Source organism: Frankliniella occidentalis, unplaced genomic scaffold (assembly GCF_000697945.3).
Source record: "Frankliniella occidentalis isolate FOCC.00 unplaced genomic scaffold, Focc_3.1 Scaffold50, whole genome shotgun sequence".
Classification (NCBI taxonomy): Eukaryota; Metazoa; Arthropoda; class Insecta; order Thysanoptera; family Thripidae; genus Frankliniella; species Frankliniella occidentalis.
Genome location: NW_026267180.1, coordinates 824,101 through 838,378, shown reverse-complemented (window position 1 = coordinate 838,378; position 14,278 = coordinate 824,101). Strand labels below are relative to the sequence as shown.

The following is a 14,278-nucleotide window of genomic DNA, read 5'->3' as shown; positions in this document are numbered from 1 at the left end:
CCCCGCCACGCCCCGCCACGCCCCGCCACGCCCCGCCACGCCCCGCCACGCCCCGCCATCCTGGGCCAGACTTACCATCACCCTCATACAAATCCAATTCTAGCAGTAGCACAGCGCGGGCAATCTGAATAAAGTGGGTGAGCCTCTGGTGAGCCTTGCAAACCACTCGACAATGAAGAGAGGGATGGGGAGGGGAGAGAAAAAGAGGAGGGTAAGAAACAGACAGACAGACAGACAGACAGACAGACGAGGAGGAGGTCGAGTCATGCGATACCAACTGTATGAATGTGATCCTGCGATATGCGATATGTGTGTCGTAAGACTTATATTTTGCGCAGACAATACCCAGCAAACGTTTTGCTCGTGGTTTGGTTACAGACAATTTGTCAGCTACACTTGCTAACAAAAGGATTGGTCTCATGCTTTTCGACACCCTATAACTAAACGACACTCGAGAACTGTTTGGAAAACCGCTTAAATATGACTTGTTCACACATTTTGAGATATATTGGTATCAAAATGATCCTCGAAAGACGCTGATTCTAATGATACCAATAACTCAAATTGTGTAACAAAGTCATTTAAGCGGTTTTCCAAACAGTCTGCAGAGGTGAGCAGTTTTCCAGATGGTCACCAGAGGTAAGCGGTTTTCTTAACGGTCGCTAGAAGTGAGCTGTTGTTATACTCATGTGTCGAAAAGGCGCCCAGTTCCAGCTGCAAGATACGCAATGTAGCAAAGAACTGTGTGGATTCTGCAGGCTACTGAATCCATGGACTCTTCTTATTCCAAGGTGCCGTAACACAAATTTGTATCGCAAATAAAGGATGATTTTCGCAATCACAACAACTCCCAAATTCTTCGCTGGCATCTGATGTGTTCGATCAATATTAGATTTTGAGAGATTTGATTTGATTTTTGATTTTGATTTATTGTGCAAAAAGAATGGTACATTAGGGCTAGAAGCCCCATTAGGTTGTACCAATTATGAGGTACATAAAAAAACAAAAGCAGAGAGAGAGAGAGAGAGAGAGAGAGAGAGAGAGAGAGAGAGAGAGACAGAGACAGAGACGAGAGACAGAGACAGAGAGGTGTTGACAGTACGTGACGCGCTGCGCCAGTGCTCCTGCGGCGCATGATGACGACACAGCCGGCAGTCTTCTCCAGCTTTGTCCAAACCTGGACGAGTGTTGGGAGCGACAGCTCTCCGCACCGCACCCGCTTCATGTCAGTCGGGGGAGAGAAGAAGAGCGTGCGCAGCGACACCCCGCCGAGTCTTGAGTCATCGTGACATGGTGCAATCAGAAGAGAGGGAGAGTTAAAAGAGTTCAGCATCCGTATTAGACGGATAGCTTATTTCTGTGGGGCATTGTCATACTCGATAATAGGCCAACAGCAGATGAGTTAAAGTTTGTCAGCCTGGAGCCAATTTTGTATTAGATGGGAGAGGGGGGAAGGAAAATATAGGGGGGGAAGAGAGAGAGAGAGAGAGAGACAGAGAGAGAGAGAGAGACAGAGAGAGAGAGAGAGAGAGAGACAGAGACAGAGAGACAGACAGACAGACAGAGGGAGAGAAAGGGAGGGAGGGATATGTCGCGATCCTATAAATATCGCACACGCTCGTCGCAATCTCACGAGCTATCGATGAGGTAGCTCAGTGGCCCTCCCTCCCTCTCGATCGAACGAATGTGTCGGACATCCCCCCTCCCCCTTTTCCCCCAGGCAGGTCGTGCCGTAAGGAAGCGACCCTCAGTAGTAGTATCACTCATTGTCTCCCTCGTGGTCTGCTTGACCCTGCAGGCCACGTGCGCCCTGCAGCGACGCGCTGAGGCAATCCGCCGTGTCGAGTACGGGGATCCCCGCATCACCACGTTCCCGTTCCGACTCTAACCCCAACCACAACCACTATGGGCCGTCTGGCCAAAGAGCCCCTGCCAACAGCAGGGTAGGCCACCCGCTCACCCGCCATGTACTGAAGAGCAAGGTGCTGCCTAACTGTGGGGCGTTATCATACCTCATTTTAAACTCATTAACCAGCCAAATTCTTCTTTAATTTTCTGGGTTAATTTTCGATTACCATACCTTTGTTTATAACAATATACAAATCATTGTCGTTTTAAGAATTTTTTTGTAAAATTTGAGGTTCTTACTGCAATGCTTGTTTTTATTATTATTATTCGTGAGAAATTGCATAAACGCAGAAAATCTGTATTCCAAAGAACTCAATTTAGATACCTCGATGTGAAGCTTTATAAGAGAATTTTGATTGAAGGGATATCCTATAGGATAATTCGAACTGCTTCTCTAAAATAAGATTGTCTTTTACAGTTATTGCAGCTTCACACAGAAGGACAACTTATACGCCCTGCTCTGATGGTCAGCGGTGTGACTCTTGGCGGAGGGTGGCCTGGAGCTGCAACATAGTGGCACACACAGACCCCCCCCCCCCCCCCACTCTCCCCGCGGTTCGGTTGGCACGGAGTCGGGAGAAGTCAAAGAGTTGCTTTGAGGTGAACAGACCGCCACCACCGCCGCAGCGAGCGACAGGGTGGGGACGGGTACTTACCGCCGGGTACCGCCGAGTACATCTGTTATCAAAAGTCATCGACCTAAGGCCTGAGTAAACCCTTGTGTGCTGCTTGCACTTTTCGCTCTTCTATTTTACTATTTACAGTCGTAAATCACTCAAGAGACATGAATATGAGATTTATTTTTACAAATAATGATACAGACATTTATTTGGTGCATGAGACGAGGGTGTACGCTACTTTTAGGAACGTGTCTAGCCGTGTAGGACAGCCGGCCGGTCCTTGCCCCACGGTGACGTGCCGGTGACGTCACTCGGACGTCAGTGTGAAGTCACCGAGATGACCCGCCGCTTCATGACCTCATCCCGGCAAGGCAACCGATCGGCCAAGTTTAGTACTCGGGTTGCCTCAGAGTTATTTCTGTTGTCATCGTTATTTTTTTTCCTTTCGTTCGTTTCTTTTATTTTGCAGAGTGTGGAGTGCGCGGTGCGCATTGCGTCCAGGTTGGCGGACCGCCGTACTGAGAAACGGAGTAAAAATAGACATCCGCAGTCCATTGCGCTGCGCTCAGTGAAAAAGAGGGACCGGACTAAGGGCTAGGAGGGACTGACGAAGGAACGAACAGACAGACAGACGAGCTATACGATTGACGATGACGAACGGACGCACACACTGACGGACGGAGACACGAAGGACGAGACGAGCTAAACAATTAATTATGTTTTATTGGAGCCAACAGTAGCAGACGGCAATAAAACGTGTTGGAAAAATGGAATGTCCGCGCCGACTATCGCACTTAATTGCGGGCAGGACCGCGATGCGCATTTCGCTGCCCCATCTCTCTCTCCTTTTCTTCCATCTCTCTTTTTTTTTCTCCGTGTGCGTGTGTGCACTTGTAGTTGCCCCACACGATCACGGCTGGTTTTAAAATGACAATGTTGTTTTCATTTGAACCCTTTAGAAACTTTAAAAAATAAAGTTACATGACATGTATACTTTAATTAATGTATACATGCCCATGTAAATGTGTACATGGCCATGTACGCATTTATAAAAGCGTACATGCCATGTACACATTAATTAAAGTATACACGTCGTTTACGCTTTATTTAAAGTATACAATATGTAGACATTTGAATTGACAGAGTGTTCGTTAGAAAAACTAAAAAAATAAACTAAACTTTCGCTGTTAATTTACGACAGTTTTTTAACAGTGTCTCTGACAGAAATGAAAACGATCGTATTACAGGGAAAGCCATAAAGAATAATTGATTTTGGGAACCCCTACCCTCTCCTTTCCACCCCTTTCCTGCAAAGAAAAAGTATTTGGTTGGGACAATGCATGAGACGAGGTCCTTCGTGAAAGCGAGGAGGAAGAGGGGGGGAGGGGGCAGGGTATTTGCCTGGTAGACGCTCGCGACAGAGCGTCTTGTACTTCCAGTTCAGGGTAGGGTGTGCATGCTGCCCCTCCCGCCTCTCTCACTCACACAGGGGCGCGCGCGCACACGCACACACACACACACACACACACACACACACACACACACACACCGTTATGCGTATTAGCCCGCGCTCCATACACGGCAGAGGCGCGGGACGGCCAAACGAAGAAAAACAAATTTCGGGCTCCACGTCATAAATTACTGGGGCCTCAGTCATCATCTCGGCGTGCAGTCGCTTCACTCTGCTGCATTCTGCTGCACTCTGCTGCACTCCGCTACACTCCGCTTGCACTGCACTCCGCTTTCGCTGCACTCCTCTGCACCCATATGCACTTCTCTGCACTCCGATGTACACCGCTGCATTCTGCTGCATTCTGCTGCATTCTGCTGCATTCTGCTGCATTCTGATGCATCATTCTGATGCATTCTGCTGCATTCTGCTGCATTCTGCTGCATTCTGCTGCATTCTGCTGCATTCCACTACACTTCTCTGCACTCCGCTGTTACTCCGCTGCACTCCGCGCAGTACTCCACTGCAGCTTCTCGACGAAGCCCTTCATCTCCTTCAAGGTCGGATGGGGCCCTCAGGGCCGGAGCCCCCGGGCCATAAGGAGACTCGCGTAGGAACGCAGTCGGACGGGGAGCTAGTAAGTGCAAGTGCGAGAGAGATAGTATGGGACTGGTGGAACGAGCAACCTGTCTCCCTCGCACGCATACGACCTCCCCACGGTCAAGCCTTGAACCATCACCGACCAGGGGTCGGGAGGAGGCGGTCAGGGGTTGGTTGGCCTGCTGCTCAGACGGCTTCGTCAGCTCGCCCTCCCCTCCTTCCCAATACCAGTTCCACGATAAAGCCGTAAAAAGAACTGCTTGAGGAGTCTCTCCTGCAGGTTCCCGGCGCTCAGTGCAACAGGGAGGGAGGAGTACAAAACGAAAATTTATTGGGGGCACTTAAAAAGTGCGCGGCCCTCTCGTATTATTGTTTACAACGTTGGCTGCATTACACAAACACATTACACGATACACGTTAACTGCACGTGAACCGACATTTGACGGCGGGTTACTTGTATTTCGTATGTCGGAGGCAGTCCTGCTCCTGCATACGCACGCTGCTGGTGCATTGCATGCACTTCTTCCTTATACCTTCCTCTCAACACTATTATTATGTACAGGTGTTCACAATTTGTTCGACGACGACAAAATCGACGCCGTAGTTTGTTGAAGGTATCCACAAGGATAAAGTTTTTGATCTCGTATCACCACATTTTTTTAAAATTTATTTTGTTGATGTTTGCTCACTCTCAGCCCTGTACTAACATTTTTCTAAGAAGATACGAACTACTTTGTAGAGCAGTAGTTACTCGCAAATTTTGTGAGAACAGTAATAAAGATAATTCTCTGGAAGTAATTGGGAACTTTCGTTTTCTTAGCAAAATAAAATGACTAACTGTCGATGGCCAATGTCCGCACGGCACGTGATTTGTGAGTGACTGAGAGTGGTGCCACGGCTTCGTACAAAACATCACTGGACGCGTCTTGAGATGGGGAGTCAGGACATGTTTTGTAAAACAATGTTGCGCCTCCCAGTCGCTCACAAATCGCGTGACGGACGGACATGATTGGCCATTTCTCCTGGAATTGCCCCGATCTTCCTAGCAACTTAACAAACTCGCCGTGTTACTGTTCGTGAGTGTTACTCGTCCTATGTATAAATAGGTACCCAGTAAAGTGCTAGTATGGGGCTGAGGGGGTGAGGGTGCGCGCTCATTGCGCAGGCGCTTCTAATGAGCGGCAGTCGGCTCACGACGCGGCCCGCGACACCACCGCAGTCAGAGTCAGGATGAGGTCACAGTATCGACACCACAACTGTACCCTGCAAAGGTAACACATTCATAGAGTTAGAAACAGCTTCCAGCAAGAAGTTTGAGAACTTTTCCTTCCTGGTCTATGGACACGACACGGGTATTAATAAAGGCGCATATCGCGTGAATCAATTCGTTCACTTGCGAAGGATGTCAATCTTGCTGACCTACCGGAGTGGGAATCGCCATGCAATGCGGTCACCTGAAACAGTGTGAATAAGTTGTCGCTCGTTTAAAACAGAGTTAATTGATTCACACCGAAAATCCTAGTGTGTGAACGTCGCACACTTGTAAGTGTGTAAACATGGAGAAGTATGTGAATTTCAAAGTTATATTCACACCTTTACTTCTCAAGTGTACGAATTTGCGTTAACACACCTACCTACTGGTGTGTGACATTCACACAAACTTGCGTTTCCAGTGCAGGTGATAGTCATACTCCTGTATGTCCAGTGGATTGACAACTGACCTGAGAGTTGATTATATCCATGGCTGTGTAGTCATGAGTACTTGTGCTTCCTAGGGGCAAGTCGTCCATCTACGTTTATGCAGGCGTCTGTCTCCTCGCCCTCGCCGATGGTCAAGTGGAACCGGTACAACCCATAAGGTAACACAGGGAACTTAGGGAAGGTAAAGTTTACCGGTTCGTTGACGCTGTACACGCCCTGCAAGTCAGAACAGCGCTGACATCGCCTTGCCCAACTATCAAGTATACATTGCACTGTAAAACACAAGTGATTTAACCGGTAATTTGTGTAATCGTGTACAGAATTTCCATGAAAATCCAAGTGTACAAATGTCACACACCTACACACGTGTGTGAAAAATGTACACGCTTGCAGGTGAGCGACAAAATGTCCACACACCTGTAGGTTGGTGTGCGACAAAATATTCACACATAGTTGTACTGGAGCGAATTAAAATTCATACATTTGGAAAGGTAGCCATTTACTCAGCCCAAGTGGGTGAATAGTTATTCACACAGCCGCAGGTGTGTAGGAAGTTTGTCGCACAACTGCAGACGAGTGAATTTTTTCACTCACCTGCAGGTGTGCGACAATCGTACACTTGGATTTGCTGTGCAAGTCACGAGAAGAATGCGTCAATATGGCTGCTCACGGGCCGGACGAAGCACTCCTTTTGGTCCTCGGCCTCCGTCTTGAACAAGGCCCGGAAAAGGCCTGGTATGTGCATCCGGAAGTTGGAGCAAGCCTTGTCCTTGAACGGGAAGACGAGGGCGTTTGGCTTCCACCCACCGTTGGAGGACGCGTCGTTGCGGACCCTTCCCTGGAAGCCGCCAGGGGTTTTGTTATTCGTGGAAACCAAAAACTTTTGAGCGCGAGGTGCGAGCCTTTGTCGCAGAGAGCTGAAATTCTACACGGGTTCAAATGTTGGCATGTCCCTTTAAAAAGTGCACTGGTGTAAAATAATTTGTAACAGTACTCGCGTGCCACTCTTGTTGGATGGACAACAGGCACATCTGATTCAAAAGAATCAGAACCTGGCTGAGTTCCACACACTGTTGAAACAACTGGGATTTCACGAAGGGGCAACTGTGGGAAAATAGGCCGAAGTCCTCGGGGATGTCTCAAACGTCTCCGTTAGTTGCGCCAAATCAAATAGCGTTGACCAAATGAGCAAACTAGTTTTGCATGCACTGTGAAAAATATTTTCGATATATTTTGTGACCATTCCTAGTGAGAAATAGCAGTTGAATCGACACCGAAAAATTGTCATTGAAACTGTGTCAAAATGGTGAAATCGACGTCGAAACGGTATAGTTTTGATAATTTCTCACTAGGAAAATGAGTCATACTTGTACTGGGTGTCCAAGCTGAGACATGACAGTACGTTGGGTTGCCTATTCACTGGCTGCAGGGGCTGCAGGCGTGGGGTGGGTGGTGGTGGAGTGGCAGATCCCCCACCACTCCCCCGCCACCCGCCCCGCGCCTGCAGCCTGCAGCCGCAGTCAGTGCATAGGCAACGGCAACCCAACGTACTGTCATGTCTTGGCCTGGACACCCAATACAATCTCCCATGATCGTCGTTCTATTCCATTGCGAAACACAGTGCTTGTAAATTTTTAATTTCAATAGTACGACATCGTCTATTCCATGAAAGGTTTTCCTGCACCCGTTTCCACCATTTATCACAGTAGGTTGTATCAGAGAGGACGCCCCAGTGAGCAATGAAATGTCAGACTGATGTCAGCAGAACGATATCAGTTATCAGAAACGTGTCAATTTCAAGACCACATTTTTATCAATCTGATGCGAAAACCGACAAATTTCTTATGTCTGACATCGTTTTCCGATATCGGTCTGATATTGCATTGCTCAATGGGGCTACCCTGGTAGCAGAACTGCATCATGACTGCATTATATGTCCAATCTAAAACGCGAATTTTAGACGGCTTAGGCGCATTTTAAGCGCTTTTTGCATATTAAATGCGCATTTTAGCTTGGATCGCAGTCATACATAAAGCAGTTTTGTTGCTTTTTCTACCTGCATTCCTCATTATTCCCAAGTAACAGAGATTGGTCAAGACATCAAACTGACAAAATATTGACCTAATTTTTATCAAACAAGTCACAGCAGCTACATTGTGACTTGGAATTGACCACTTATTGACCAAGACTAAAATGTGACGAATATTTGACTGTTTTGCACAGTGATAGAATTTGTCATGTTTACGTTATGTAAACATGAGTTTAAAACACGTTCAGTGCCAGGCCATTTTTAATTTAAAAAGTGTCCGACCTCACGGTGGTCGTGCGGCACAAGGGTGCCAAAAAGTGCACGACCTCTGGTGTGGTCGTGCGGCATTCAAGCGCCTAACATTGCCCAAGAGCCCGGCAGAGACTGCCACGACCACGGAGAGGTCGTATGGCACTTCGGGCCTGGTGGCATACGACCACCGTGTGGTCGTATGGCACTTGGGGACTGGTCGTATACGACCACCGTGTGGTCGTATGGCACTCAGCGACATTCGCCTACGACCACCGTGTGGTCGTATGGCACTCAGCGACATCTGCCTACGACCACCGTGTGGTCGTATGGCATTTAGGACCTTCAGTTATACGACCACCATGTGGTCGTACCTTTCATGGTGCCAAGTGCCATACGACCACACGGTGGTCGTATACCCCCAGTCCCTGAGTGCCATACGACCACAAGTTGGTCGTATAACGACAGTCCCCATGTGCCATACGACCACTCCGAGGTCGGGGTAAGTCGCGGCCAGGTTCCCTGCAAGAAATACTGCCCGTTCGTGCCAAATGACCACATAGAGGTCGTAAGCCCTGTGTCTTTGAAATGCCATACGACCATCATGTTGTCGTCCAATACAAAACCTTGAGTGCCATATGGACACCTACCGGTCGTATCTTTATCTCCGATCCACAGGCCAAAGGCGGGGTTTTGATTGTCTACCCGAGACACCCCTAGGCCAGACATATTTTTGGTCTAGCATCAACCCCCAGGGTTTGAGAAATTAAAACTTAAAATTAGCTATTTGGAAACATGGTGGTCGTGTGGCACTGAACGTGTTAAACCACTAGAGGCACGTAAGCCTGTGCCACGTGGATCAGGGGCTAGCAAGTTACCACTGGGATTGAAAGGTCTTGGGATAGAATCCCACCTGGAAATAGCATTTCATGTCAAATTCTGGCGGTTCAAAGCTGAGAAAGTGGATACTCACAGCGACTCATATGTTAGATTTAACGGGTGATTTGCATGACTACTTGTAGAACACGATGCACTGTGGGGGAATGCCCAAAACCGACTCAGAGTAGCCCAGGTAGCCCGGCAAATTTGTAATAGCGCAAGACTCGCCTTCGCCTTGATTTATATGAGTTATGTTTATGTTTGTTTATGTTTTGTTTTTTTAGTATTCCTTTTTTGGGGGGGAAGGGGGCGGGTTGTAACGGCTACCCAGTGAGAAACGATTAATTAAAAATACATCAATTTGACGTAAATTCGTCAAAACATCATCAAATCACGGGACAAGTTTTCGTCAAAATCACGTCATGTACGTCAAATTGATGTCTTTTGGATTGATAATTTCTCATAGGGTAGGTGCATTGCAGTATTCTATAATCATTTCCGGGCTTCATTGTGACATTAATTCACCTCATTTTAATGCCGATTGACGTCATTTAGAACCCTTTGGTATTGCCTGATCAGGTCTCAAATTACAGCCTGTACTTACCCATTGTTTGTCAGTGAATGGCTTCAACAAGGTGACGTTGCCCGTTAGTGTTTGCGGTACATGCGCCTTATTCACATTATACTTTGTTACAGCCATTTGTATTACCGTCGCGTCGTTTGCCTCTTTGGGTTCACAATTGTAAAATTTCTCAGCGTATGCGTAATATGTTCCCTGAAATATTTTCACAGTTAATATCTTAGCGCCGCGTGCCTTTATTTTTTTAATATCATAGAACTTTGTCGAAAAGGCACAGAAAGTATTAATGTGTATACATAGAGAGAGCAACTTACATTGTTTGCAATAATAGGAACGACTAAAATACTCACAAACCCCGTCGAGCTGGAAGAGACTCCTGGCCCGAGAAGGCTCAAGGCGGCGGACAGCTGCAACAGGCTCGTTGCCAACCTAACCTGAACCACCTCTGGCCTGAGCCTCCCGCATGCAGCCATGGTGGGCGGGTCGCGCAGAGGACGCAGACGGCGTGTGCGGACACACTGGACTCATGGGCTGATCAACGGCACACATCAGCGAGCGTCACAAAAAAAAATGGCATGACCCTCATCTAACCACGATGTTTGGCTTTGTCATCAGGAGCAGTTTCCGGTAACTCTTTCACGGAAACAGAAGGTATTTTATCGCGATTAAAAAACAATTGTTTGAGAGTTATTCTTGCAGGTGGGCAACCGGCTCGCACGTTTGGTTAGTCCAGGAAGGTGAGCCCACAATAACAAGCCTAGTCACACTTCATTTAAGCTTACACTTATGTTCACAAGGGGCGTGTAAAGTTAAGCACGCGTGAGCGTTTCACGTGAGATGAGCGTCCTGGTGAGAGGCAAAATGACGCGAAAATTGACAAACCCATAGATTTTCAGAGAGGAGGGACTAAGAAGAGTGCAATCCTGCAAAATTATTTTCAATTCGAAGTCGTTTCGTTTAGTATATGGCACCGCACATTGCTCGTGTGAGCGTACTTAACTTTACACGCCCATGGGATAGAAAGTGCTGCATGTTAGTTTATTTAACAATTTAAGAGCTTCTATATTATTTATGCCGTATAGGAAAATTGGAATATTCATTAAAGAGATAAAACAATCATCCGTGCTTTCTGGGGACGACCCGGCCCTCGACGTTGTGGCAGCCGTACACGTCCTCGCCGACACCCCCGGTCACGTGGAACCTGAAGAACCCGTACGGCAGCACGGGGAACTTGGGGAAGGTCCAGTTCATTGGCTCGTCAACCACGGTGTACACGCCCTGGAAATGAAATAGGCGCGCGGCCCAGTCCCATCTGACAGGAGCGATCTCTTAGAAATGTTTAAACCATTTTATCTTTGCACACTAAACGTGAGCGGACGCAAGTATTGTTGCAACAAGTTGTTGCCTGCTTACTGGTCGGACGGAGCACTCTTTCCCCTCGCCCTCTTTCTTGAACAGGGCGTTGAAGAGTTGCGGGATGTGGGTGCGCAGGTTGGAGCAGCCATGGTCCTGGAAGGCGAACAAGAGCGCGTTCGGCTTCCACTCGCCGTTTGAGTAACCGTCAATGCGGGCCCTACCCTGGAAGCCGACAGGGACATGAAGAACGTCGAGCTTCTACTCAGAACGCTGTATTTCACGGTTAAATTCATGCGAAGAATTTTGCTCCTTTGTAACTACGAAGCATTTCCTTCGCAATTACAAAGTGATGCTTTGCAATTACAAAGTGACACTTTGCAATTGCAAAGCGATGCTTTGCAGCGTTTTCATTGCTTCGCAATTGCAAAGCATCACTTTGTAATTGCGAAGTAAATGCTTCGTAGTTACAAAGGAGCAAAATACTTCACAGCTCTGCAAAGCGAATGCTTTGTAGGAACAGTGTTGACTGTTTTGCACAGTTCATATTTCGCCCCCCACTTGACAAGTCATTGATCGTGATGTCGCCTTACACGATGTCCAAACCGCGCCAGTCTTTGCTCCTTTGGAAACACCGCACAGTTATCCGGAAAAAATGATGGAGTCTCGACCGCGGTAGCCGGCGCGGCTGTAGCGGGGTGCGCCGTAAGGTAGGCCGCCCAACGTTCACCTCCTGCACAGCCAGGCCGGTGGGCAGCAACCCCGGCCTAGCGTCCTACAGTATGCCAATAAGTCCTTGCTTCCTTGCTCGAAAAACATGGAGTCAAGCGCCGTGGGGACGAAGCGTGCTCCGCTAATAATTTGAGCCGCAGGGTATTACTTTCATGCCACTTCGATGTCAAGAAGCTCGTTAGGTCAAATCTTTGCTCTGAGAGTTTTGTAACTGACTTCTTTGTGGTGCGTTTCAACAGCCAAATCTGAAGCGCGCATTATGGCATAGTCTACTCACCCACATTTCGTCGACAAGCGGCGTTGTCGTGTTGAAGCTGACTGTGATCAACTGCAACGCGTTCTGCTTTCTCATGTCGACTCTGGTTGCTTTCAGATCTAGCTTCATCTTCCCGCTGCTCTCTTTCGGACCACATGGGTACCCTTTCTCGGCGTAAACCGAGTACGGGCCCTGAAAGATTTGCTTCAAATATTTAGGCCGCTAATCTTTCTGTATGTATGCGCCTAGAAAGATGTTTAGGGATAGTCCAGAAAGTCTGCCCGTTTCCCTCAGGTACATTAGCCAAATTACGGGAGCTCAGCGCCTGTCCAGCTCAGGGTAGGCCACCCCGCGGTGCATGCATGCACTGCAGGCAAGATATTGCCTATCTGCCAGGCGCCTTAAGAGCTTGCATTTGCGGAACTTGGCAGCAGTTACGAAACGGTAAGTAACGGATTCACCTAATTTCTAAATTACTTCACCACAATAAGTGCGATAATTGCATTGCAAAAATGAGCGCCATTATAACTTTACTATGACTTTAATATTTCCCACCCTCGTTCATGCCGCCATGTCATTGAACGTCGTGTACGTCGTGTACAGGCAGATGTCATGGAGGAAGACACCACAAATCCATCGCAAAGGACGCTAACTTAGCGACAAACAACAGCGACGACTAACCTGCTTGCCAATCATTCTTTATTTTGTTTCAAACTGCCAACGCCAACACACAATAAACGGTGCCAAAACATATTCGAAATCGCCTCTATTGCGCAGTATTGTAAAGGATCTCAGTCGCGCGCATGCGCAGACTCGTTTGTGTGATGGACTACACTGGACGGAATTAAAATGAACGTGTAGTAAATTTGACAAGTGTTCTCAAAACTACGCTCACACAACTGAAAAACATGTCTAGTTATGGAATACATAGGACAACGCGCCTTTCAAAATGATCACACAACCGTGCCTTGTAATTTTCATACTTCATACATGAATTGATGTTTCTAAATTAGAACACACCAAAGGACGATACCTTTTACCCCATAAAATACATAGGGAAAATAGTCTCCTATAAAGATCCTACAACCGAAGTGGAAGTGAACTTCACTCGATGTTCGACGAAGTTCACCGGCCGTTGTTTATCGCAATCTACCGCATTTCATCGAAGCCTAATGAAGTTCTTTGAAGTTCACTAAACTTCCACAAGTTTACAAAATTGATTCTGTACCCCAGACACACTGATGCGCGCGCCTGCAGTCAGTCTCACGGTCAGAAGTCATGGCTTACCGACCAAAATCACAATAATTAGTTAGAGCAATGTCATTTTTACTCGATGTAAAACAAATATACTGTTCATAACAGGTCGTAGTTTCCGAAATTCACACAAAAAACACCGCAGTTTTCGAAAAAGTACACCGACTGCAAAGTCTATTGCTGCTATTGTATGAGGGGGGAAAGAGAAGGAAGAGAAAAAGTAAAAAAGCAATGTCAAAAAACTCACAAAAAGGTTCAAAGGGTTGGCTGCAGCTCCGCCGAGCAAGCTAAAGACTGCAAGCAGTTCTACCAGGCTTGTTGCCATTGGACTGCGGCGAGCACTATGGGCGGCACCAGCGTGCGGACTCACTGAGCGCACATGTACATCGCACTGGGGCGTGCGCGAGGCCACGCCGGGCAAACTTTATTGGACAATATAATGCCGTGTGCTGACGCCATCCCGTCCTGTTATAATGAGCACCATTGTGTGATGTATCACACTGGCTGATCCCTGGCCAGGTCGTCCCTATGCTCTACAGCGGCAGGAAGAAGGCGATCCCGGTCTGCGGCCTGGGCGGCCCCGCCCGGGGCACGACGGCGTCGACGACATCCTCCTTGCCAGCGTCTCCCCTGGGATGGTAGACGAGTCCGTGGGGCGGGCAGGGCC

The 14,278-nt window shown here is 47.8% G+C and overlaps 1 protein-coding gene across 5 annotated transcripts; it reads right to left on the bottom strand.

The window, feature by feature from the left end:
* Nucleotides 1-5,222: 5,222 nt before the first annotated feature.
* LOC113205151 (uncharacterized) lies at nt 5,223-14,272 on the bottom strand. 5 transcript variants are annotated; one of them, XR_008011124.1, is made up of 9 exons: nt 13,859-14,272; nt 12,379-12,549; nt 11,430-11,594; nt 10,367-11,294; nt 10,041-10,211; nt 6,950-7,117; nt 6,300-6,495; nt 5,998-6,032; nt 5,223-5,841 (listed from the first exon to the last, which is right to left on the bottom strand). XR_008011124.1 is itself a non-coding variant. In XM_026420659.2 (4 exons), exons 1-4 carry the CDS (start codon nt 13,934-13,936, stop codon nt 11,275-11,277), a joined length of 468 nt encoding a protein of 155 aa, XP_026276444.1. In that variant the 5' UTR covers nt 13,937-14,272; the 3' UTR covers nt 10,778-11,274. The 5 variants fall into 5 exon arrangements, 3 of the variants coding, with proteins under 3 accessions (XP_026276444.1, XP_026276443.1, XP_052123324.1); XR_008011123.1 differs by lacking the exon at nt 5,998-6,032; XM_026420659.2 differs by lacking the exons at nt 5,223-5,841; nt 5,998-6,032; nt 6,300-6,495; nt 6,950-7,117; nt 10,041-10,211 and having other exon boundaries at nt 10,778-11,328.
* Nucleotides 14,273-14,278: the final 6 nt, after the last annotated feature.